Source organism: Lissotriton helveticus, chromosome 7 (genome assembly GCF_964261635.1).
Source record: "Lissotriton helveticus chromosome 7, aLisHel1.1, whole genome shotgun sequence".
In the NCBI taxonomy this organism is placed as follows: Eukaryota; Metazoa; Chordata; class Amphibia; order Caudata; family Salamandridae; genus Lissotriton; species Lissotriton helveticus.
The window spans coordinates 49,176,860-49,201,476 of record NC_136068.1 but is presented as its reverse complement, the minus strand read 5'-3'; the positions used below and the strand labels follow the sequence as shown (position 1 = coordinate 49,201,476).

At 41.8% G+C, this 24,617-nt stretch overlaps 1 protein-coding gene across 1 annotated transcript in view; it reads right to left on the bottom strand.

Annotated features, from left to right (window-relative positions):
- Window positions 1-24,617, bottom strand: part of LOC144767996 (alpha-2-macroglobulin-like) — a 111,271-nt gene that overhangs the window by 70,678 nt on the left and 15,976 nt on the right. Inside the window, exons 2-12 of the mRNA XM_078651387.1 lie at window positions 23,592-23,775; window positions 21,938-22,094; window positions 20,862-20,914; window positions 19,743-19,763; window positions 19,273-19,441; window positions 16,467-16,551; window positions 12,752-12,875; window positions 8,598-8,712; window positions 5,635-5,744; window positions 2,595-2,756; window positions 332-559 (exon numbers count right to left, since the gene is read on the bottom strand). Coding sequence (XP_078507513.1) covers window positions 332-559; window positions 2,595-2,756; window positions 5,635-5,744; window positions 8,598-8,712; window positions 12,752-12,875; window positions 16,467-16,551; window positions 19,273-19,441; window positions 19,743-19,763; window positions 20,862-20,914; window positions 21,938-22,094; window positions 23,592-23,775 — 1,408 coding nt within the window. The remainder of the gene's footprint in view (window positions 1-331; window positions 560-2,594; window positions 2,757-5,634; window positions 5,745-8,597; window positions 8,713-12,751; window positions 12,876-16,466; window positions 16,552-19,272; window positions 19,442-19,742; window positions 19,764-20,861; window positions 20,915-21,937; window positions 22,095-23,591; window positions 23,776-24,617) is intronic.

Below are 24,617 nucleotides of genomic sequence, written 5' to 3'. Positions count from 1 at the left end.
GTGAGTCGTGAACTTTTGTCATTCAAAAAAGTAGGTTGTGGTTCTTAAAGGTTTGGGAACCACTGTTTTAGATGATTTTTATAAACTAAAATAAACAAAACATCTAGATTTGCGTGTTATTCTGAGGTTTTCCAAAGAACTGCTAATCTGCGACACCTGAAACACAATTAAAAGATTCCTGCTATACCTTCATTACACCCAAAGTATGCACCTTTGTTCAGCAGTCTTTTAAGAGACTCTGTCAGAAGGAGTGTCTTGTGTAGGGTATGGCAACTGCCCATATGTCATTCCATGGTTTAATGTAACCTCAAACTCACCAAAGTGTACTTACCAAGTAATGAAAGTCAACCTCCTTGCTCTCTCCCAGGCCCTCAGCGGACAGGATGTAGTGCACAGTGACCTCCTGTGTGTGGCCGGGCTCCAAAGTGTCGTAGATGGGTTGAATCTCTACGTAGCTGTTGCTTTTAGAATAAAAGTACTTTGCCATGTGAGTGTCGCCATTGTAAGAAGGGTACATCCATCGTGAATCTCCACAGTAGGATGTGTCCTTGTGAGAAACCTGACAAAATGTAAACCGAAACAGGATTAACAGCGCTAAAGTTCTACAACTGTCTAGAGCTGCCGTGATAGATACTGTGCCAAATATGTGGTATTAACAGGAGTTTCCACAATCTCCACATTAAATTTGGGATAACAAAGAACAACTGCTAATGACAAAAGACTGAGCTTAAAAACAATTGTTTGTGAAGTGAAGGAAGCAATTGCTAAAATTCAGGGATGTATGTCATTACGATGCGGTGTTTACACGACGCTACCATTACAACGCAGTTATCACAACCCAAGTCGTTACAACGACTTGCGCTGTAGGCGCTGGACTTAGGAATAGAATGATTTACTATTCCAACTCCAGCCCACGTAACAGTAGGGAAGGTGTTGGACTAGTAAATCATGCTATTCCTTAGTATATATCGCCATCCAGCGCAAGTCGTTGTAACAACTTGCGTTGTTTCTTTACTCTTTTAGCACAGAAAATACCATATGTCTTCAGCTTCCAGCTGCATGTCCTAAGCTGAGGGATATCCATTAATATTAAGCGTCACCCCCCGACAAGCTCCTCAGATAATTGTAATGGCAGCTACTGAATAGTATTAACATAAGAGAACATAATTAACAGCAAAATGACAAACTATAAGATCAGGTAAAAAGGAGTATAACAAACAATGCACACTATCATGGGTAAACTACTGCTTAATAATCCCCAAACTTTAATGCAAACCCAAAAGAAAAGTGACTAGGCATATTAGATGCATCTCTTCTGGACATCTCAGATTCTACAGAGGCATAGGAAAGGTCACTCTGTTGATCAACAGCACTGTCTGAGGACCCAGGTTGATGCTAGCACAAATCTGGCTTGGAACCCACATAGAAGACCTAAATGGCAGGAATAAACCTTTGATGGTGTGGAGTTACACTGATGACAGGTACAGATGGTCATGATTGAAGGTGTTGACATTCTCTTGATGTGAACTTATTTGACTGACAAGAATTGGAAGATCATAAAAAGAGACGGCATTTCACGTGGCACCGCCAGTAAGGTAAGAGTCCATAGCAATGATGGACATCTTGTGCTGTTCAAAGTGTACCCTTGATTCCAGTACTAACCTTTTCTTTTCTTTCCTCATATGTGGCCAATTTCCAACTCTATTCAGGTGAATCTCTATTCTGCATCCTCTTTTCTAGATGCAGAAATTAGCATGACTTGTAAGTCATATATTGTGTTGGCTAGGTTTGGGCATGGACCTGCGTGTGCAATTGACAACAAGTTCGAAATGTTAATTTTTGCAATTCGTGAATTTTGTGTAAATATCAACAGTGTCACTGACTTCATCCAAACTTGTGTGTAATTGTACATGCATCTAGTACATTTCAAAGATGCAATTTCAGTATTGGGGCATTTTGTGGCCTTGGAAACATGCCAAAAGATTGTCTGTCATGTAATGCAGAGTATTTTAATGATTTCTCCTGATGCAACATCAACGTTCAGCTGATTGCACTTTGAAAAATGTTCCTTGCCTTATCCATGAAAACACTGTGCTGTTACAGAAACTTCTTAGCTGCCAATACATCATAAAGGTGCCCTGCCTCTTTCATGGAGAAGAGAGAACATGTATTAATTTCTAGATGTGGTGGCAGGCAGTAATGGCACTAACCCTTTCCAAAGTGAATACCAGGACAATGGACTTTATACTTGGGATATAGAAAATTCAAGAAAGTGATAACCCCCCCCCGCTCCCATGGAAAGTGAACCTATATTTAGTTCAGGACAGCGTACATTGTTTGTTTTGTGGAGCTGCAGTTGGTGCCTATGTACAAATATTGGTCCAAGTGCATCTGTTATAGTTACTTGAATAAGGCGCACTTCAGTAATACGAAAACATTAAGACTGTGTCCAAAAAAACCAGCATCTCCTAATTCCTAAGAGCTTGCCCATCATGTAAACTTTAAAATCCCCATCCACTGAGCCTTTTTTACTATGATGATTTTTCTTGATTTGTTAGATTTTGCCCCTTTTCTAATTCTGTGAGCTCGCTTACCCGTATCGAGAGATCCAAGGCGGTATGGGATGAGGTATCAACAGTAAAGCACGCTTTGCCCTCATGGTCTGTTGTGTAGTTGAATTTGGTGTCTCCTTGGCCCACAGAAAGGGTCACTGTCTCGTTGGCCAATGGGGCCCCAGTAGAATCCTCCAACAGGATCTGTGAAAAGAAATGTTTATAGGGTTGCCTTCCAGCAGCAAGAAAATTATTGGCTGAACAGAGGATGGTTTACTATCATCACTTCCTGTTGTGGTAACATGTACTTGTAATGAGACATGGACAAAGTTGTATCACATCCTCATTTTCTCACACCACCATTACACACTACAATAATAACACCTTCCTGACATTAGTAGAGAGACATGAGGGACTCTCAATCAGTGGAGTGACTGTGTTGTATATGTTCCAAACAAACGCGTCAACGTGTTAATGGAAAGAGAGATCCATTAGGTCTATTCATGTTACATTGGGTCACACGTACAGGGAAATCAAACGACAGACATAAATCAAGGTCCATCAGCTCTATCCCCATTACACTCTCTAAAGTGCCAGACTAATGCAAGACACACATGGTTCAAGGCCCATCAGATGTACCCTCACTACATTGTCTAACAAGACAGACTGATGGACAGACAAAGGTAACACAAACTTCATCAGGTCTATCACCATCACACTGCGAAAAAGACACAGACTGAGAAACAGATGCAACGCAAGGTTGATCGTGACTATTCCAAACTTGTTCTGTAATAGAAACAGAGTCATGTAGGGAAACATAACGTAACCACTATCCACATTGCACTCTAACAGAGTCAAACTAAATGAGAGACAGCTTCAAATAAAGGTTGACAATGTATTTCACTAACACACTAACGACAAAAGATATACTAATAGAGAGAAAGATGCAACTCAAGACCCATCGGGTTTGTCCCATCACATTTTATAAAAGAGTCAGAGTAATGGAAAGACTGAAGTAACTCAATATACGTCCGGCCTATCCCTTAACACAATGCGTAAAAGAGACATAGGGCCTGATTTAGAGTTGGGCGGATGTGTATTCATCACACATGTGATGGATATCCCAACAGCCTTATTACAAGTGCATTATATCCTAATGCACTTGTAGTAAAGGAGACAGGATATCTGTCATGTTTGTGACAGAGTACCCGTCAACCGAACCCTAAATCGGAAAAAAAAGTCATGAAAAAACAGACATAACTCAAGGTCATCAGGTCTATCCCCACTACCTTGCGTAAAAGAGACAGACTAAAGGAGATGAAGATGGACCTAGGATCCATTAGGTCTATTGTTAACACAGTGACTAAAAAAGATAAAATAGGGAAGAGACAGGCATAACTTAAGGTTACTGAGCTCTCTCACCACCACACTGTCTGAAAGGGAAGACAAATGGTGAAACTGACACATCTTAAGGTTTATTAGGTCTGTCACCATCACAAAGTCTAACAGAGACAGACTAATTGAGAGAGGTGCATGATGGCATAAGGTACTCATAATGTATGAAAGAAATTCAGACCATGTGTGAGAATGATCTATTTTATATGCTTTATTGAATGTCTACCTAGCCCCTGAATTGTGTTCTGGCACATGGACAGATAGTCCATTACAGCTGTTATCTTTAATGATATAGTGCAGAAGGAAGTGAATCAAGGACTTTTGTGTGGGCCATTGCTAGATTGTATTTCAAAGAAATTAGAATACGTTTTATCAGATCGTACTCATCAATACATATGTGACATTGAAACAGAAGGTACCTCAGGTCCCTGACCCTTCTCTCACATGGTGTAGGAAAGACCAAAGTAATTAATGGTTCATCAAATGTGTTCCCAATCAAGTTACAATAAAGACAGAGGGGACACATAACCAATCAGGTGCACCCAATCCACATGCTGAAGTTAGAAGGACCTCATAATTTGTCCATTTTGGTCTTGCAACATACCACGCAGCACATAAAAATGGCACTTATGGACTTTCTTGTATGTCAAGTAGTTCCTGGGATAACAGCGGGATAAGTGCACTCGTTCCAGAAAGTGCTGAAAATGTTGTACAGTCAGACATTGATAATAGTCAACAGTGGCCACCTGTATGGTGCAGAAGGGACAGGAGTGCATCCTGGACAGTCAACACTGTCCTACTCCATCATGTATCATATGATAAGGAAAGGTCTCTACATGTACTAGTTAGATTATTTATTGTTTTCATTAACGCCTTAACCGCGGCGGTTTTTCCGCCGCGGTGCGGGCGTTCTAAAGGGTGGGCGAGGCCGCGTCGGCCGTTGGACGTGCGCAGCACCAGGGAGGTAGCGCTCGAGACGTCCAACGGCCGACAGCAGCACGCAACGGGTTAATAACATGATGGAAGAGACAGAAGAGACTCAAGGCCATCTAACTAGCTTGCCCGCCATACCACTGACAAAATACTGATGACCAAAATATCGCCAAGCTAAGTATGTATAGGTAAGGAAACACTAACTATTCTTAACTTCCCATCTATGTATCTTGCAGATCAATGTATCCCTAGAATAAATGGACGTAAAGTTGTAGATATTTGGATGTGGAGGTCCATCTAATAAATATATACTTACCTATATACATTTAACTTCTCATATTTCGGTTATCAATATTTTGAAAATAATATCATGGTATCACAATACTTAGTACTCCATACCCTGGTATCATTCCAACTAGAAGACTAAAGTCGAAAGCATAACTTTTGTACCAAATGTTATGAAGATCATATTGCCTTTATTATGCTTTCTAATTGAAAAAGTGATCCGCTGGTATCTCCAGTGGGTTTTCCATGTGTCCACATTGTGGCTCATGTAGCTCAAATGATGGAAATGCATATATATATATATATATATATATATATATATATATATATATATATATATATATAAAGAATATATACATAACAGAGATCTAACAGCAACAAAAGTAAAAACCATCCTTCTTTAACCCATGGGGAAGGGTTTCATGCAAGACGACATTTAGACCATGATGCGTACACCTGAGATACAAACCTGCCCATGTAAAGGAAGCCCTTTCTTGAAGTATGGGTCGGCGTGCAGAAACTTCACATTTGTAATGGTTGTGCCGATCTCGCTGGAGGCTTCCCCAGATATCTCAACCTCTGGAAGAGAATGAGTAGAGGGAAAGGACAATGGAAATGGAGAATGGGAATACACATTGTAGAATAGACAATCAACACCTGAGAATAGAAAATAGACAATGGATACTTGAGAATAAGTGATGGAGAATGAAGAACAGATGATGGAGAATAGTGAACAAAAATAGACAATGAAGAATAGAGAGCGGACATTGGAGATTGGACAATGAAAACGGAGAATAAGAATTTACAATGGAGAATAGATAATAGTGAGTGAAGAATGGAAAGTAGATAATGGAAAATGGAAAATGGACAATGGAGAACGAAGAATAGAGAATGGACAACAGAGAACAGTGTATGAAATTAGACAGTGGAGAATAGGGAATGGACAATGGACATTGGAGAATGGATAATGGAAAATGGAGAATGAGCATACACAATTGAAAACCAAGAATGCATAAGAGACAATTGAAAAAGGGTGATGGAGAAAATACAATGGAGAATGAAGAATGAGGAATGGACAATGGAGAATGAGAATATACAATGGAACATAGACACTGGAGAATTGAAATGGGCAATGGAGAATAAAGAATGGACAATGGAAAATAGTGAATGAAAATAAAAAATGGAGACTAGAGAATGGTCAATCGAAATAGAGAATGGAGAATGAGAATATACAATGAAAAATAGACTATGTATAATGGAAAATAGACGATGGAGAATGAACAATGGATAATGGAGAATACTGAAAGAAATGATAAAATAGTGAATAGAGTATGGGCAATGGTGAATGTTTGTTTGGAAGCAGCATGATAATATCTGTTGCTCTCAGTGAGCCTTTGTGGGGTTGAAGGCCTCTACAGAGGAAACCACTTATGTATTCAGGAGAGGGCAATTTAAATCAAAAGAGCATTTTAACTTTGGTGTCCGCCTGCAGTAGCAAAACTGTCCACCAGTGGTTTCAGCGGTAACCAATTTACAGTACGTCTAGTGAGGCAGCAGTAGTGGTGTTTGCAATATTGTGACCTGGTTTGTTCTCCAAACTCTACACCATTGTTCCCACCCTCTCATCCACTATTCTGACTGTTTTTCAAATTCTGTGACAATCTATCATGCCCTTCAATGTACAGTGTGCTTCTAAGATGGGCTCCTTCCTTCATAATCCTAGAGAATGTATAGTGTATACATATTAATAATGCCAGGTCTGCATTTTATTTCTTAACAGTATCTTCTTTCCTCCCCAGACATGGAAATGATTGATGTCAGTTCTACATTATGTTTACACTTTTATTAATTTTAACTTTGTATTTTGTTTACAATACGTGCCCACCCATCTGCTCTGCTGACTGTGGTGAGTTCTCTATCTGATTCGCTCATTATTGTCAGTTCTGCTTTATGCTTACTGCGCCTGTTCGCTCCTCACATTTCCTACCTGTGGTGAATATGCAATGGCAAACTTGTATTCATTTTAACTTTACATCATTTTTACAGTACGTAACTTTTCGCCCGCTTTGCTTAGTGTGGTGAGTATTCTACATAAATCCCCCATTATGCTCAGTGCCACTTTATTTATACTGCACCTGTATCCTTCTGAAGTCTGTCCTGACTGTGGTAAATAAGGGGTAGATGTATCAGGCCTTTTGCGATTCACAAAGGCCGAAATTCTGCGAATTTTGGCCTTTGCGAATTGCAAAAGGCCTTTTTGCATTTCTGGGAACGTATTAAAAAATCGCAAAATAAGGAATCGCAATAATTTGCGATTCCTTATTTTTCTTAAGCATTTAAGGAATCGCAAATTTTGCGATTCCTTAAATGCGATGTATGTGGGGTTCTGAAATTGCGAATTTTGGTTAAGAAATCGCAAATTACCACCAACTTGTAGTTGGTGGTAATTTGCGATTTCATTTAAAAATGCCCTATTTGGCATTTGTGAAGGTGGCATGTGACGCAGATACATGCCCATAGGGCATGTATGTGCGCCATATGCACACACATGTAAATATCAGGGGTGCAGCAGGGTGTCTTTGAGACACCCCTGCACCCTTGAAATTATTCTCAATTTGCGAATTCGCAAAATGCGTTTCGCAAATTGAGAAATATTTCGCAATCATTCCTATGGGCCTCCTGGCCCATAGGAATGCATGGGAAATTATTCCTTATATTCGCAAATAAGGAAGACTAAGAAATCGCAAAAAAATAGCGATTTTTTACATACATTCCATTTTGCGAATTCTAAATAGCGATTCCTTAAAAATTGCTATTAAGAAATCGCAAAATGGAATTTTGATACATCTACCCCTAAGAGATGTACACCTAATATTCATGCATGCATGACGTGCAGACCTCTACATTTCAACACCCCAACTTATTTCGCCATCAAGCTTGAGCTATCTGGAGGCGCTAGATTCACCACAAGCTGCTTCACTCTTCTACTAAAGCCACAATGTTTCAACAAGAAGAAAACCTACAACCAATCTTTCCCAGGCACCACTCCCAGAATTTGAAACTCTCTGCCCTCTGATATAAGACTGGCTCCCTCAATTACCTCCTTCAAGAAAAAAGTTAAACCCCTGTTATAGAACAAATTCGTGGTATAGATAATCAGTTCTCTGCCCCTTAAGCTATTTGTTTCTCTGACACTGTATGCACTTTTACTATGCTTAATGAGTTGTATTTCACTGTCTCATTAGCTTGTAAAGTTCTTTAATACCCGAATGGGTCAAGTTTGTGCTATATAAAACTTTTCAAATAAAAAATATTCGTCTTAGCTCAATACATTATGCTTACAACACCTTCCCTTCCTCTCCTCTGCTGGTTGAGGTGAGTAGTCTGTTCACAGCTGCTATTATTGTCAGTTCCTCTTTAAGCTTGCTGTACCTGTCCCCTCCTCCACCATGATGGCCGTCACATGGATTTTATCGTCGTAGCCTGATCGCTTCATCTGGAAGATTTTTGTTGACACCACTTCATGGAAGCATCCTTTGTTATCCACCTGAGGGCAAAAAGGATAAAATTATTTTAATATATTGGAATTTTCAAATAAGTCTTATTCCTTAACCAGACTCACTGGGCTAGTCGCAAAAGTAACTTACACTTGTGAGTGATTTAAATTACATTACACTTTGAGTAGCTTTACTACTTTTAGCTTTTCACTAAATCAGAGTGTAAAGTTACTTGAGAGTGTAGAATTTCACATCTCCACTCCAGATAGTAAGTGGCTGTTGCCAATAAAAGAGACAGTAGTAACCCAGCACCACAGATGTACAACCACAGATTCTGCAACAATGCTGGAGGTAGGGTCGTAAACACCTCCCCACAGGAAATGACGTCAAGTTAAATTACTTTATTGAAAATAATTACAATTATAAAGAAATGTATTTTAATATTAAACAAAGTATCTAAAAATAGTTCATAATTATTTACAAATCATTTAGGTTTGTCTTGTGATTAGTGCATGCACACATATGGGCCCTTCTTATAAGCATGCACTAGCACATTAAAACATAGCAAACTTAAATACACATAACAGTAACATAGCAAGGGTGCCATCACCCCTAACATAAGAATTCGAAATGCAGCTCATAATCCATTCTGCAAACACTTATTCCCCCCTTGTCTCACTGTCTGGGAGTAATACACAAAGACAAACTGCCAGCTAAACCTATTCATGTGACCCAGGATACAGCATGCAGGCACCAAATGGTTCGGAAAAAAAATTCCAACTTTATTAAAGTCGCATGTTCAGAATTGTGAATAAAAATCCGACTTTACCATTATAGGGGGTTTTAAATTAAATTTCCTTATACAGCAAACACAACATTCCTACAGGGGCGGCTCCTCCGCTAAGGTGGACGAGCGTCGTCTCACTGCTTTTCAGCAGTGCAAAAAAGGAAACATATAATGATATTAGTCCATTGTTATCATTTTATTTTTCCCTGCTGAAGCCAGTTTTTGGGTGGGAAGGGGTTTCCCTGTCATCACAGCCAGCAGGGGGAGGAGTGGTGAGTGCACTTAAGTGTGCATGGGGGTTGGCCGGACATCTTGGGTCGGCCAACCAGTCATGCGCAATTAGCATGTTCTCTACCCAGCTGTTTTGCACCGCCTAGGTGGAGTACATGCACAGGCTCCAACGCCCTGTCTGAGCACCGAACCACGGTGCTCAGACCAATCCCGGCAATGCTGTCAATCTGATGACAGAAGCGTTGTGGTTGGCTAGTGGAGTCTCAGAGCCTGTGTGCTTCCGGTTCACAGAAAGAGAGGATGGAGGAGAGGCGGCAGACGGCCAGCAGGTAAGAGATCTTTTCTTTTTTTTAACCCCCCCACCCTCCTCGCCCCTGTACTACTGCCTGGGAGCAGCCACCACTGATTCCTACCTGCTTCTGATAGAAAGTTACTCACTGATTAAATGTAATAACTTAACCCAATGGTATCCTATGGGAGGGCTAGGCCTTGCCTTAGAGTTTTTCACTACCAAGACATGTAAAACTTAAAAGTTCATGTCCCTCTTTTTAATAACACTGCATCCTGCTCTCTGGGCTGTGTAGGGCACTCCCTAGGGGTGATTTAAATGTATTAAAGAGGAAGGTTTAGTCTTCGAGATAATATTTAGTTTGCCAGGTTGAAATGGCAGGTTAAAACTGCACACATGCCACAATAGCAGGCCTGAAAAATGTCTACCAGGCTACTTAATTGAAAGTGTTTCACTACCAAGAGAAGTAAAACCTAAAAGTACATGACCACCATTTTAAATACAAGGCACCCTGTCCTATGGGCTGATTAGGGCCTACCCTTAGGTTGACATATAAATTAAAAAGAAAGGTTTTGGCCTGGCAAGAGGTTTCTTTTGGGCCAAAATGCCAGTTTAAAGTGCACACACAGGCTGCAATGGCAGGCTTGAGACATTTTTTTAAAGGGCTACTTAAGTGGGTGGTACAAGGAGTGCTGCTGGCCTACTTAGTATCATTCAATGTACATGCCCTGTGTACAGATGATACCACTTTACTAGGGCCTTGCAAATAAATTAAATATGACAACTGGGTGTAAGCCAATGTTACAATGTTTAAATGAGGGAACACAAGCACTTTAGCACTGGTCACCGGTAGTAAACTGCACAGAGTCCCAAGGCCAACAAAACAAGATCAGCAAAAATGGGAAGATGAAATCCAAAGTTTGGGGGAAAACCACCCTAAGGCTGACAGGTCTAACATTGACCTTCCAAAGCATTTGCATCTCTGAAAGACAGGGACAAAGTGCACTGGTACCTTGGCAAAGATGCAATGTTAGTGGGGAAGATTTCCAGGTCTGCTCCATTTAGTCATTTTTGCATCAATGCTCAGACCTTCAGCAGAATCTCAGAACCAGAATACACAGCATCCTGGAAATCATCTCTGCTAAGGCTTAGCACTTTGCCCGGCTGGCAGGATTCACTTCCATAAAATCGACAAAGTCAGAAGGTAAGTCTTTTGATTGAGGCTAGCTGCTAGCATTATACAACTTCGCTAAATGGGCGCTTGATGTCTTTATTTTTCATTATCTTCCTATACCTTTATTAGTATTTGTTGTATTTCACACCCACCCTTCTGTTGACATTTGCACTGTTGTTCAGTGTTGCAGTTGAGGGGCTCGACTAGTGGTGGCTCCTCCATTATGGCGGAGGAGCGTCGCCCCACTAAAATGCCACAAGAGACGAAAAATAAAATAGTTATGAAGTTAATTCAGTACTATTTTATATGTCATCACCCCATCCCGAAACGAGTGTCAGGACAGGGTGGAGCTTGCTGAGTGGCAACAGGGAGGAGTCATGGCTGGCTTTGCACTGTTTGAAGTGTACATGTCCCTTTGGCCGGCTGTCTTGCGACAGCCAGATAGACATGAGCACTTTAAACCTCTCAACCCAGCTGTCTTAAGAAAACTAGGTTGGCAGCAAGTGCAGACCTCCAGTGCCCTCAAGGGCACCGACAAAGGTCGCTCCCTCCAATCCTGGCGTTTCTCTCATGCTGGTTAACAGCATGAGACAAGCACCAGGATTGGTTAAGGGACTTGACAGGGGCCCTGACATCACAGAGAAGAAGAGGACCTGAGCGAGAACCACAGCTGCTGCATGGTAAGTAACTTTTTATTTATTTAATGTAATTCTCCCCACACTTGCAGTAGTTGCCAGCCGCCACTGGGCTCCACCAACGTTTTTTACCCTGAAAGAAAATGGTTGTGATGTTGCGCTGGGCACCTCCCGGCATGTTTCAAGTCATGTTTTTTTTTCAGCCACAACTTGGGGGTCTTTCATGGTTTCGCAGAACCAAACAGCGTGCACTCTTGCGAGACAAGCTTTGCTCAAACATGGGAGAAACTACTGCCACACAGCATTAGCTTAGCTCAAGGACACAACATGCATGCGGTAGCCATTGAAAGGATGGATATCATTTGCAATGGTCCCACCCTTTATTTGATGTTCACTACAGAAAGAGTGTGTAGCCTCACGTCAAATGAGTCTTGCCTTGAACACACAATATTGAAATCACAGCATCACAAATAGAAATGTGGTACCTTATTCTAAGGTGTGTCACACTTTTGCATTTACTATATGTTTTTAAATTGTTTTCTTTATTCTATTTGGGTACTTGCCTTTATGTTGTGCCCTTTCTTTTGTTTTAAGTTCCCTCTCTCTACCTAGTTCAACCCTACTCCTTGCTTTGTATTTCATAGTCATGTTGGATCATTTGAACACATTTCCTGAGTCACTCTCTGAACTCTTTGTGCCAGTCTGGCATTGCAATAATGTCCATTGGTCACCCTCCCCTCCTGCTCCCCCATTACTGTGTTCACAGACTCAATAAAAGGGCGGCCATTGCACCTGGCTCCTCGTCTAAACTTTGACTTCTGTTGTGTTGTGATGGACATTAGTTACTCCTAGTGTTATAAGGATGGAAGAATTTAGACATCCAAAAATAGAATTACATCCAAACTTTAAGGATAGATCTTTTCAAAAGTAGCATAAGTTATTGGGGCACCCTTCCTTTCGCAGTCCAACTCACCTCTCGCGAGTACTCCTCACACACAGCTTCTGACTCTTTGCCGTAGCAGTTGCTGTAGCTTTGGCGGTACTTTCGGCAGACACTGACTGTCAGGTTACCATGCACTGGCTTCCCATAGGTATACCTACCAGAAAGAGCAGTGCAAACAAAATATGATTAAAGATACAAAGGCACAGCTGGAAATAAACAGCAAGTAACAACCCCCTCCTTTTTAGGTCTGGCTCCATAAAGCTTTAGCCTTGGCAGATGTCGCATCCATAACAAACACCTACATCAGATGGATTGACTGCTTCTATCCTAGGGTCCCCTCTTTTGCACAAAGATTTTTCCAGACAAGCATTGCCAGACTCATTGGATGTTGATGGGCTAAAACGTCCAATCACAGACATGTTTGTATTTGTCCCTGATTTCTTAGTGCTTTATGTATTATCTATTATCTCTAGAAAATTTAATATTATGCCTAAAGGTAATCTCTTTTTATGGATGTATTGGTTTTAATGTATTTAATGTATTGCAATTTTTGGACTTCAATAAAAAAAAAATATTAAAAAAACACGTGTGTGTGTGCTTGTGTTTGCAGGCACTAACATAATAAAGGAAGATTTTCTGTCTTTGGAAATGCTTGTTTTATTTTTATTATCGATATAATGCTATACCCACTTGCCCCCACTCCACTCTTCCAGGCACTCATACACAGATTTAACCACTCATCCTCTTAGCTTCCAGCCTACTCACTCACCCAATCACCCACTCCTTGCTCAGTTACACACACTGCTAAGAATTCAAACACTGACTTGTTCCCCCTTATAACCCCTTAAAAGATATTACACAAACTACTTTTGAGGGGCAGTGAGGGCTGCAGATAACTGGGAAAAGGGGAGAAATTTTCATTTGGTGGGTAACAGAGTGAAGTGGTCTTTCAGGAAATTGGAATGTGGAGTAGCCATGTTTTAAAATATTCCGTAAAGAGGAACCGTGCTGCCTTGTGGCCACTCAGTAACTTTGGGTGTGACATGTAAAACCCTATACCTGGCTAGTGATACATATAGTCATTGGGTCTGAGCTCCCCTGTGTTAGATGCGGAGAATATAAGAGTCTTGCAAACAAGTATAGGAATGGCTAAGGAAGTGACGACAATCACTGGGTAGGTCTGATGTGGTAGCCAGGACAGGCGGTGAGATACACACCTTGCGTGCATGAGATTTGAATGGAGCATGCGTGGTTGTTATGAATGATGTTTCACTTCCTCTGTGACATTAGCATTGATGAAATTAGTAATGTCAGCAGTGAAGGCACGCATGTTGTCATGTTTGATGTCCTCTCGGTCAGGAGCAGCGCAGTGGCTGAAACTTCAATGAGTGCAAGATTTGGCATCAATCTGTGCTTAGTGAATATGTGTTGAAATCCCGCAGCCTTTTTACCCGCAGGGAATCACAACACGGTTGTTACAATGACCGCGTTGTGATTCCACATATCATTACTCTGCAAGTCGGAACCTCCTCAAGGAGCTTCGCCCATTAATGCAGAAAAGAACGGGGGTCGCCCTGTAGGGCGCATGTATCAAGATCTTTCAGTTCTCTTTCAGTCGCGGCCAGATCACGATGAAGGTGCGCAAAACTCCTGACTGCTTAGTTATGCAGATGCTGCGGATATAAACTTTAAATGCCTTCCATAAAGTGGAGTATCGAGGTACCGAGTCAGCATTGAGTTGGAAGTATTCTATGATGGCATCATTGATTCCGCTTTTAAATATGGCATCAAGAAGGGCGCCAGCCGCCAGTGGGGCTGTGTGAGGTAGGGAATTGTCAAGGATAGCAACACCGCCGAGTGATCTGATAGTGTTCGGGGTAAATAATCCACTAAATGTGTATGGAGCAGACGGACGGTCAGGGTAAGGTACCGGTGGTCTATACGGGACCACGTACTGTGTGGTGCTGAGTAGAGAGAAAAGCCGCGATCCGCAGTGTCTTGATGTCACCAAGCGTCCAATAGTAAGTGATACAAAGTGGGAATAGGTGCTGGCACGATGGGCCATCTCTGAAATGATAGGGGGCAGACCTGCCACCTACCACAGTTGCGCATTACAAAGACTCTGTCTCACAAAGGGTTTCACACTAGTCTTTTGTGCCCCCAGACAAGCTGGGCCCAGGGCAGAAAATTCTAGACAGCTCTGTCGGGGAAGGACTCTCGAAGCTTCTCCTTGTCAAAGTGGGCATGAGGTATAAATAGTGAACCCTCAGACCCACTCTCTAGTACATTCCTGGACCTGTGGGTACTACCGAAGAAGGACACCCTGCTGACCTGCTTCTTCTGGCCTGCCCTGAATTATGAGAAGATGGACCTGCACCTTCCATCCTGAGTGCAATTCAATCAATCAATCAATCAGGTCATTTGTAGAGCGCACTACTCACCCGTAGGGTCTCAAGGCGCTAGGAGGGGGAGGTGCCGTTACTGCTCGAACAGCCAGGTCTTGAGCTTCTGACTGCAAGGGTGATCTGACTGACCTCCTGTTAGAGCAACAGCGACAAAACAAGCTCCAGGGACCTCTCTGCATCTGCCCAGTTGACCTGCTACCTGGCCCAACAACTGAATCTGCTTGAGCCCTGCTGGCCTCTGCTGGGGTGAGTTCCTGATCCCAAAGAGGTGCCCCTAAGGTCTTGGACTCTTGTTGTGGCATCAGATGAACTCCTCCTGGAAGAAAAGGAGGAATCCTGAGGTTTTGAGCTGTTTGCGACCGCAACTGCTTGTGCCAAGATCTTGCCACCCTCAGCTCTCTACAGTGACTTCCAGCGACGACTGGCAATGTGAGACCTGAACTTCATGCTACAGCATTGACAGCCTGTGGTGATTGTAAATGTGAATCTCCAGCGACACTCAACAGGATGGTCTCACTGCAGCGACAACCACCCCACAATGTCATGCCTGCTCTTTGTGCTACATCGACGCTTTCTCTGCTCAGTGGGGCCCTCTGCCCTGTGAAGTGAACTCTTTGCACGGGACTTGAAAAGGTAACTTTTTCAGTGGGACTTACCTTGTCCCTTTATCTGGCCCACGCTCCATCGCAGTAAGCCTAAACTTGCATGACCAGATAACCGCAAGTGATGCTTAGTGGTTTTAGGCACTATACTTACCATAAATCTGTAGAATTTCCTATCTTTGGTTCTTATGAAGTTTTAGTGTCAAATGATCAAATAAAATGTACCCTATTTTTGTAAATTGGTGTGGGATTTATCTTGTGTTTGTATGGTATGCTGCATAACTACTTAACACATTGCCTCTAAGTCAAGCCTGACTGCTTTTGTGCCAATCTACCAGAGAATTGGGCACAAGTTAATTTAGGGTTTGCTTGTGTTTCCCCCTGACAATAGGTTTTGTTGCTGCTTGAGGAGGGTTTCACCCGCTCGTCCAGTAACCCAACTTTTTACAGTGTGGAAATAAAACTGCTTTCTTACCTCTATTGGTGATCTCTCCAGGGACAATTGGTGTACGGCATGGCCGTGAAAAGCCAAGGTCTCCCTAAGATCCTACAGGTGATCCATCTGAAGAGAGCACCCTCATCACCTGTGCATTTCAGTCACTAAGCAGAGACAATCTCACTGTTCTCAGTCTACACTGTATTTGTATTCAGTCTGTGGATAAGGAGCTCACTGGTCGAGGAGGCTCGAGCAGCACTTCATGGCCATTTACATATGTAAAAAAACTGTAAAGCACTCACTTGGCGCAGACATTCACTTCCAAATGCTCATCCATAATGGTGATGGACTTGGGCATCTCGACATTGACTTCGAACTTGGGTAAAACTGAAATGTTAAAGAGATGTAGGTGTCAGTGCAGCTGGTGAGGCTTCTAAAAGGAAGTCATGTGCATCAATGAATGAGCCCAGCACTGCCCCGTTCTCCTCAGTGCACTCAAACTAAGTTGCCGTCTCTGCGTACTCCAGTGCTCTTGCCGTGTTCCTCATACTAAATACAATACGGAGTAGTATGCTCCTCTTCACTTCTCTAATTCCTTCATTCGCTTCCATTCCTATGGGCATTATCCTGCTCCTATATAATCTAGTCTTTCTTCAGTCTTCCTATCCCATTGTACCATAGCGTTATCCTGCCGCACTCCTCCTATTTCTATACACCTTAATGTTCTCTTTCTGCACTTCTTCAATTCCATGGTACCCTCTTTCTACACTCCTCTATTTCTATATACCTCAGTGTTATTTTGTGGAACATCTCCTATTCTCTTGTACAGTAGTGTTCTCTCTCTGCCCTCCTCTTATTTATAAACACTTTAGTGTTCTCTCTCTGCACTCCTCCTATTCCTATGTCCCACAGTGTACTCTTTCTGCACTCATCCTATTCATATATACCATACTGTTCTCTTACTGGACTCTTCCAATTTCCATATACCATACTGTTTGCTTTCTACAATCCTATGTACCACAGTGTTCCCTTTCTGCACTCCTCCTTTTCCCATGTGCCTTATAGTTCTCTTTCTGCGCTCATCCTATTCCTATGTACCGTAGTGTTTTAATTCTGCACTCCTTACTTTTCTATATACCTTAGTGTTCTCTTTCTGAGCTTCTCCTATTCCTGCATACCTTAGTGTTTTATAGCCATACTACTCCTATTTCTCTACATCTTACTCTTCTCCTTCTGTGCTCCTCAGGTTTCTATGTACTGTAGTGATCTCTTTCTACACTCTGCCGACTGTTTCCATGTACTTTAAGATTGTCTTTCTACACTCCTCTAATTCCATTGTACCACAGTGTTATTTTTCTGCATTTCTCCTATTTCTATACACCTTAGTGCTCTCTTTCTGCACTTCTCCTATTCCATTGGACCGTTGTGTTCTCTTTCTGCACAATTCTTACTTCTACACACCTTAGTGTTAGCTTTCTGCACTCCTCATTTTCCTATGTCCCCTAGTGTTCTGTTCTGTACTCCTTCCATTCATATGTACTGTAGTGTTCTCTTTCTGCACTCCTCTTATTTCTATATATCATATTTGTATCTTCCTGCACTCCTCCTATTCCTATGCCCCATAGTGGGAGTAAGAATTTCTGCACTCATCCTATTCATATGTGCCATACTGTTCTCTTTCTGTACTCTTCCAATTTCTATTTACCATACTGTTTGCTTTCTGCAATCCTCCTTTTCCCATGTGCCGTAGAGTTCTCTTTCTGCGCTCATCCTATTCCTATGTACCGTGGTGTTTTAATTCTGCACTCCTCCCTTTCCTATATACCTTAGTGTTCTCTTTCAGAACTTCTCCTATTCCTACATACCTTAGTGTTTTATAGCCACACTCCTCCCATTTCTCTACATCTTACTGTTCTCCTTGTGTTTTCCTCAGGTTTCTATGTACCTTAGTGGTCTCTTTCTACACTCCTCATATTCCTATCTACCATAGATTTCTCTTTCTCCACTCCCCCATTCCTTCGATATTAATGTACTTGTTCTTCATGTTGGTTATTTCTATAAATCTCAGTGTTCTCTTTCTGCACTCTTTAAGTTTCCATGTACCTTAGTTTTATCTTTCTACACTCCTCTGATTGTTTCCATGTACCTTGGTGTTCTCTTTCTGCACTCCTCTCATTCCTATGTACGGTAGTGTTTGCTTTTTGCACTCCTTCCATTCCTACGCCTATGTACCTTAGTGATCTCTTTCTACACTCCACTGACTGTTTCCATGTACTTTAGTATTGTCTTTCTACACTCCTCCAATTCCATTGTACCACAGTGTTCTTTTTCTGCATTTCTCCTATTTCTATACACCTTAGTGCTCTCTTTCTGCACTTCTCCTATTCCATTGGACCATTGTGTTCTCTCTCTGCACTACTCTTATTTCTATACACCTTAGTGCTCTGCTTTTGCACTCCACTTACTTCTACACACCTTAATGGTATCTTTCTGCACTTTTCATTGTTCTATGTCCCCAAGTGTTCTGTTTCTTCACTCCTGCCATTCATATGTACTGTAGTGTTCTCTTTCTGCACTCCTCTTATTTCTATATATCATATTTGTATCTTTCTGCGCTCCTCCTATTCCTATGTACCGTATTGTTCTGTTTCTGCTCGTCTCCTAGTTCTACACAGCTTAGGTTTTCTTTCCGCACTCCTCCTCTTATTCCTATGTTCCTTGGAGTTCTGGTTCTGCACTCATCCCATTCCTATGCACCTTGGTGTTCTCATTCTGCACACCTCCCATTCCTGTATAACTTTATATTCGCTTTTCACACTCCTATTCCTATGAACCATATTGTTCTCTTTATGCACTCCAATTATTCCTGTGTACCTTAAATATTTTTCTTCTGCACTCTCACTATATCTATGTAACTTAGTGGTGTCTTTCTGCACTTTTTCCATCCAGCTAGACCCTGGTGTTCCCTTTCCATACTCCACCTCTACATTCCACAGTGTCTTCTTCTAGTTCTTGCTCACCACCTCTTTTCTTAATCCTGTTCTGCTTGATAAACTTCACTGTTTGCTTACAGTTGTTGCACAAACACTTATAGCAAAGTTTTCTTACCATATTCTTCCACACTGAACGCATGCTCCACAGTAGATCCTCGTTTCCTCTGCACGCCCACTTTATATGTTCCCTGTAGAGGTTCTGAAGCCAAGTGGAACGAGAGTTGGACGAGTCCTCCCTCTGTTACTATGTCCCGCCACTGGCCCACGCGGTTCCTCTGCGGATCCTAAAAGGAGGGAATTGCTAGATTAGGGGGCAACAGACCATAAACATGTAACACATGATGAGTCCTGACCTGGAGCTTGCGCCCCCCTGGGATTTGCACTAGTTCACATTGAGTTTCTCAGATTGCTACAGTGATCCTGGCCTAGATCTTGGGCTCCTATGGAATGGACACATTGTATATGATGCTCCTGAGTATTTATTGGCGGGGGCAGCCACTGAGGGCAAAGGCATTGCTGTCTTCAGAGAAATAACTGCATAAAGTGACACAGTTGGATGAAATAAATGAAGTATTAAAATCTTACCTCAATGTATACCACCGGGAACTGGAAATCAAAAAAAAAGGGAAAAGAAAAATGTGTTATAATCCACACATTGGGCGGAAGTAGTAAATATGAATGGGTTCTCACTCATCTACACAACACATGCACCATACACTTTGGTGGAGTTGGGCCATGTACCCTTCCATGCTGCTTCACTCATTTCCACCTCACTGTACTCAGGCATTTACGGGCATTCTCCCCAAAGTAGACCGCTCACACTAGAATGGAGTTTCACTAAAGTTTAAAGTGTTGGAGCATGGTCTCGTCCAATCAATCAGGTTACTGCCCTTGCCCTTTCCAGAAGTGTCACTCACTCCTCCATCTGTGGTCCACTTACTCTAAGAAGTCTCACTGACCTCGCACAACCAGTTTCTCTCATCACATGCCCCAGACCCCATCATGCTGGTGTCCCCTCTTCTCTCCTTTGTCACTGATGTCAAAATCAGGAGGGAAACAAACATCTGACAAATTTGAGAAGACTCCAGTCTCTGACAGATGCCCTATCACACAATGCTTCACTTTTCCTACAGTTCTCCTAGAGTTCCCATAGTGACAGTGAAAAACAACAGTCACTGCAGAAGATCAGTTTAAACTTAGGAAAAGTGAACTTTATATGATAAGAGCTAGACCACAACCATCAGTACACTTGTTGGGATTTTTCATCAGATATTTGGGGGGCTGATGATAAAGGTTCTTACGTATACTCGGAACCTTTGGATTGAGATCTGGAGATCTGCTCAGAACCTACGTAGGCTTTCCGCAATTTGTTTTAGGCCGCCTGATAAAATGATATTTGTTAAAGCTTCCAGGGCTACAGGGTCACTTTATTCACAAGAAGTGCCTGGCAGAGTCTGTCTACTGTAAGGTCAAGGCTTTCTCCATCACTATCATAGCCTATGGGGCTGGTTCTGATTGTTCTAGCCTTAGTTCACTGCTGTGGAGGTTCAAGGACATATATAAGTCATGCCATTCTTTATTAGTTTGTAGAGATCATTGAACTTGGACACTCATACATCCAGGCTCCATCTCTGCAAATGGAAAGGATGTCACCACTAGGGTAACAGGAATTGTTTATTTGCTTTCATTGGTTTGTAGACCTACCGTCTCTTTCTCTGGATGGAAGTCATCATGCAGCGAAACAATACGGAACTGGACTAAAATAGAGAAATTAGAGCATTAGCGCACGTTGTTACAGCAAAGTTATCCATATCTAGAACAAATCCCTGCTCCTTAGAAAATAGGGAGAACAACATTTGTTAATTCCAGGATATACATTACTTTTGTTCCATGTGTTATACTAGCTGGGTGGCTCGTTGCGTAAAAAAAGTCACAGACGTACACAGATTTAGGGTGAAGTCAGCATGTGCGCACTGTTAGTATGTACACACCACATTCCCAGCATTCTTGGCATGTTCCTGAGAAATGCATCCCCCTCTAGAGGGCCTGCACCTCATCAGAATGGCTGGGGTTTGGATAGCCAGAGAGATCAGTGTCCTACACCAGAGATTCCCCAATGGATGTTTGGAGGAGGTCAGCTGTTCCCTCCCCTGGCGTTTTAGTTCATTGTCTCCCCAGTGCAAATTGTACAAGATTGCCAGGGAAACCGCTTGCGATAGTGGAGTTATCTGCGTTTTGTAAGAAGACAAGGATTCCACCCATTTTTATTGCCTACAATCCCATGCAAATTACAAAAAAACCCTCTGTGTTGGGCCACTGGGGATCTTGGTTACATCCAGCGTCCTGTCTATCATATTTGGTGACTTTTGGGGATTTTTTCTCTGTATGGGCTGGTTGTTTACTACCTTTGACATCCTCATGAGATGATGAGAAGACTAGTGCACCTACCTGATCTAAGCAGACCAACAGCGCCATTTGCTTCCTTTATGTAACATGGAGGGTAGAAAGGCTGCTAACTGCCTAGGAATAGCATCAGGCATGCACATAGATCTCCTCTGCACAAAAACTCATGGAGAACCCCCTCTCTCCCAAATCCACACTCACATGTCAGGTTCTCTCCATTCACCTGAGGAGTGGGCAGAATGTTACAACATACCTTGACCCTCTACATGTCACTAAGCTTTCACTGACTGATACTGCTCCTCTGTGATGCTATTTGTGGACTTCCAGAGGTCAAGCCTGGGACTCTCTGCCACAGATGTGTTTGTCTCTTTTCTCACCTGTCTGCCCTGGCTTGTAGATGGGCTTGTCTGTCTGTACGAAGACCAGGTTCTCTGAGGGCTGGAGCAGGACAGATCTCCTCCCGTGGAACTCCATGGTCTTTCCTTTTCCGTGGAGAGTGACGTAGGCTATCTGTGGTGTCTCCATCTCAGGGACCTGTGACAATAAGAAATATCACTTGTTTAACTCTTTTTCTTGAACACAAAGTTAAAGTTAGGCCAATATTTCTGTTCCTGTTGTACAGTAGAAAAAGACAATGCCCTGAATCTTTTCCATGTGTGGGTGTTCCTCGGAGACAGATTGTCTCAGACTCACTGTGGGAGGTGACCCTGGAAACTGTCGCATCACACGCGTATGTTTGAGGACAAAGTTTGCCTAGAGGCTGGTTAATGATGTGACAGTCTTTCAGAACTCCAACACATCTGACAATGCACATTTCAGGTGTGGGTCACATGAAGTGTCTATTACTTAGATGACATGCTGTGTTTCTGAGTTTTTGGACTTCCAACTTGTCTTCCAAACTGCTGCACATTGGCATTAGGACTTTGGGTGCCAATGGTGTCAGTGGAGCCAAAGCTAATGTCCAATGGTGCTGTTGGGAGACCTACTATGGTGGACTATACAGAACTTCTGGTTCAGGGTGTTTAGGGATGTTCAGTAATGGTCAGTAGTGCACAAAGGGTTGGCCAATCAGATGGCTGAAGGTGGGCTACATCACTTTTGTCTCACAATTCACCCTTTCAGTGGAGACGGGGGGCGTGGAACAATAAGGCAGTTGTGTCCTTAGAGGGAAATTCTGATAGTGATAGCTTTTCAGGGAACTGAAGTCTGCAATGGACGCTTATGGTTTCCCAGACTGAATGCCCGTTTAGATTTAAGGCCTGATTACAAAGGTAAATGTACATGGGAAGATTTGTTTACATGTATAAATAATACCCTATATAGGTTTAAATCTTGACTTTTTTGCTTTTCTCCATTTCCAAGTGTAGATTTACATATCTTGACTCCCTGATAGAGTCACCTATAGCAGGATATACAAATGTAAAGTTGCTACTGATAACTTTTTACATATATGTAGAGACTTCTGCCACCATGGAGAGGATCTCCCATTGTGAAAGTATAGTGATTTTTTTTAACATTTATTGTTCCTTAAAAATATAGAAAACACTTCAATGTAAAATATAAATATAAAATAACATAAATATTTATTACACACCTCGAACTATTAAAATAAAATATTACAGCAACTCAATACATTAAATGTGTATATATTTTAAATAATTATTTAATGCACATTTACATGAATCAATGTTTTGTAACATTTTAATTAAATAGTTCTAGCTCTATTATCTACCTCTCTCTCTCTGTCTCTCTCTCTGTGCATGCATGTATGTATAAATATAGATTTATATTTTAGAAATGTACTAATTAATGATACTACTCTTTTGTGGGTGTCTGTTTGTAGTAGCCTCTGCTCATATAATGTGACTTATATCATTGCCGCGAGCACCTCTTTATGAAGGGCCTTTACCCCACATTCATGGCAAAAGCAAGGGGTCAAGGCATATGGATTGTAAGGGATTAACACAACTTTTGTGCTCCACTCTAGTCTACTACAAGGGGTTCCCACATGTCGCGCTCTCTCACTCTTACCTTTAGATCCCAGCAGTGCTCTAAGTCAATCTCTGCCGCAAAGTCATGAGAAAGAGTGATGTTGTGCGTTGGGTGCTCCAGAGTGACGCTCAGCGTGAGTGGCTCGTTCAGGTGCGTGAGGACCACACACACCTTCTCCGTGTGCGTTCCATGGAGCACGGTGGGGACCAGCAGCATGTAATGCCTAAAGGGGATGCCAGGGAGGCAACATTAAAATAACCATCAATATTATTATTATAATAACTGTAATCCTCATTATTGTTAGCATTAATAGTAGGAGTATCAGTATCTTGGTATTACAAATAATATTTGCATAATAAGGCACTACACCTATTACTAGTATTTGTTATTTTTTATTAGGTATGTGCTTCATATCCTTGCATACTCATTCTCACTTGTCTAAGTACTGATTTATTGGATGCAGTTTTATTGCATAAAAATTGTACAGATGCCTGATGCAGATCTGACTCTAAGAGTGTTCCATACAGACTTGAACATCTCCTCTGTGCAATCTCTTTAGAAGTTATTTAGCCACGTATAGTTGCTTTAAATGCCTCCCAAGTATTTTCAACACTAGCAATATTCATGTTAATTTGAAAATAGCTCATTATTTCACTTTGTATATCTTTGCACCACTCTACAACTTTTAAGTTCACTTTGTTAAAAAACTATCCATCGCACATTCTTTCTACATGAATCCCAGACACGTCCATCTTCTTTAAGGTATGATCTGAAAAATCATTCTGAATATGTGTGTAACAAGTTAATTTCAAATTTCGGGAAGAAAGAAAATAATCTTGCCTAGTGGCCGATTTATATCTTGATGAGAGACAAGAATATTCCTGCCTATCTAAGTATTCTTCCCTCCATAGATCTACAAACTCTAACCCCCTAGTACATTCAGTCATTGCACTGGCCATTTATGGTTTATTCTATTTACATCTAGCAAAAGATGAGTCTAACTCCAGATTTTGGAGAAAATTAAAATCAATGCCTAGAATCACAAACCCAGGAATGATCAGCAGT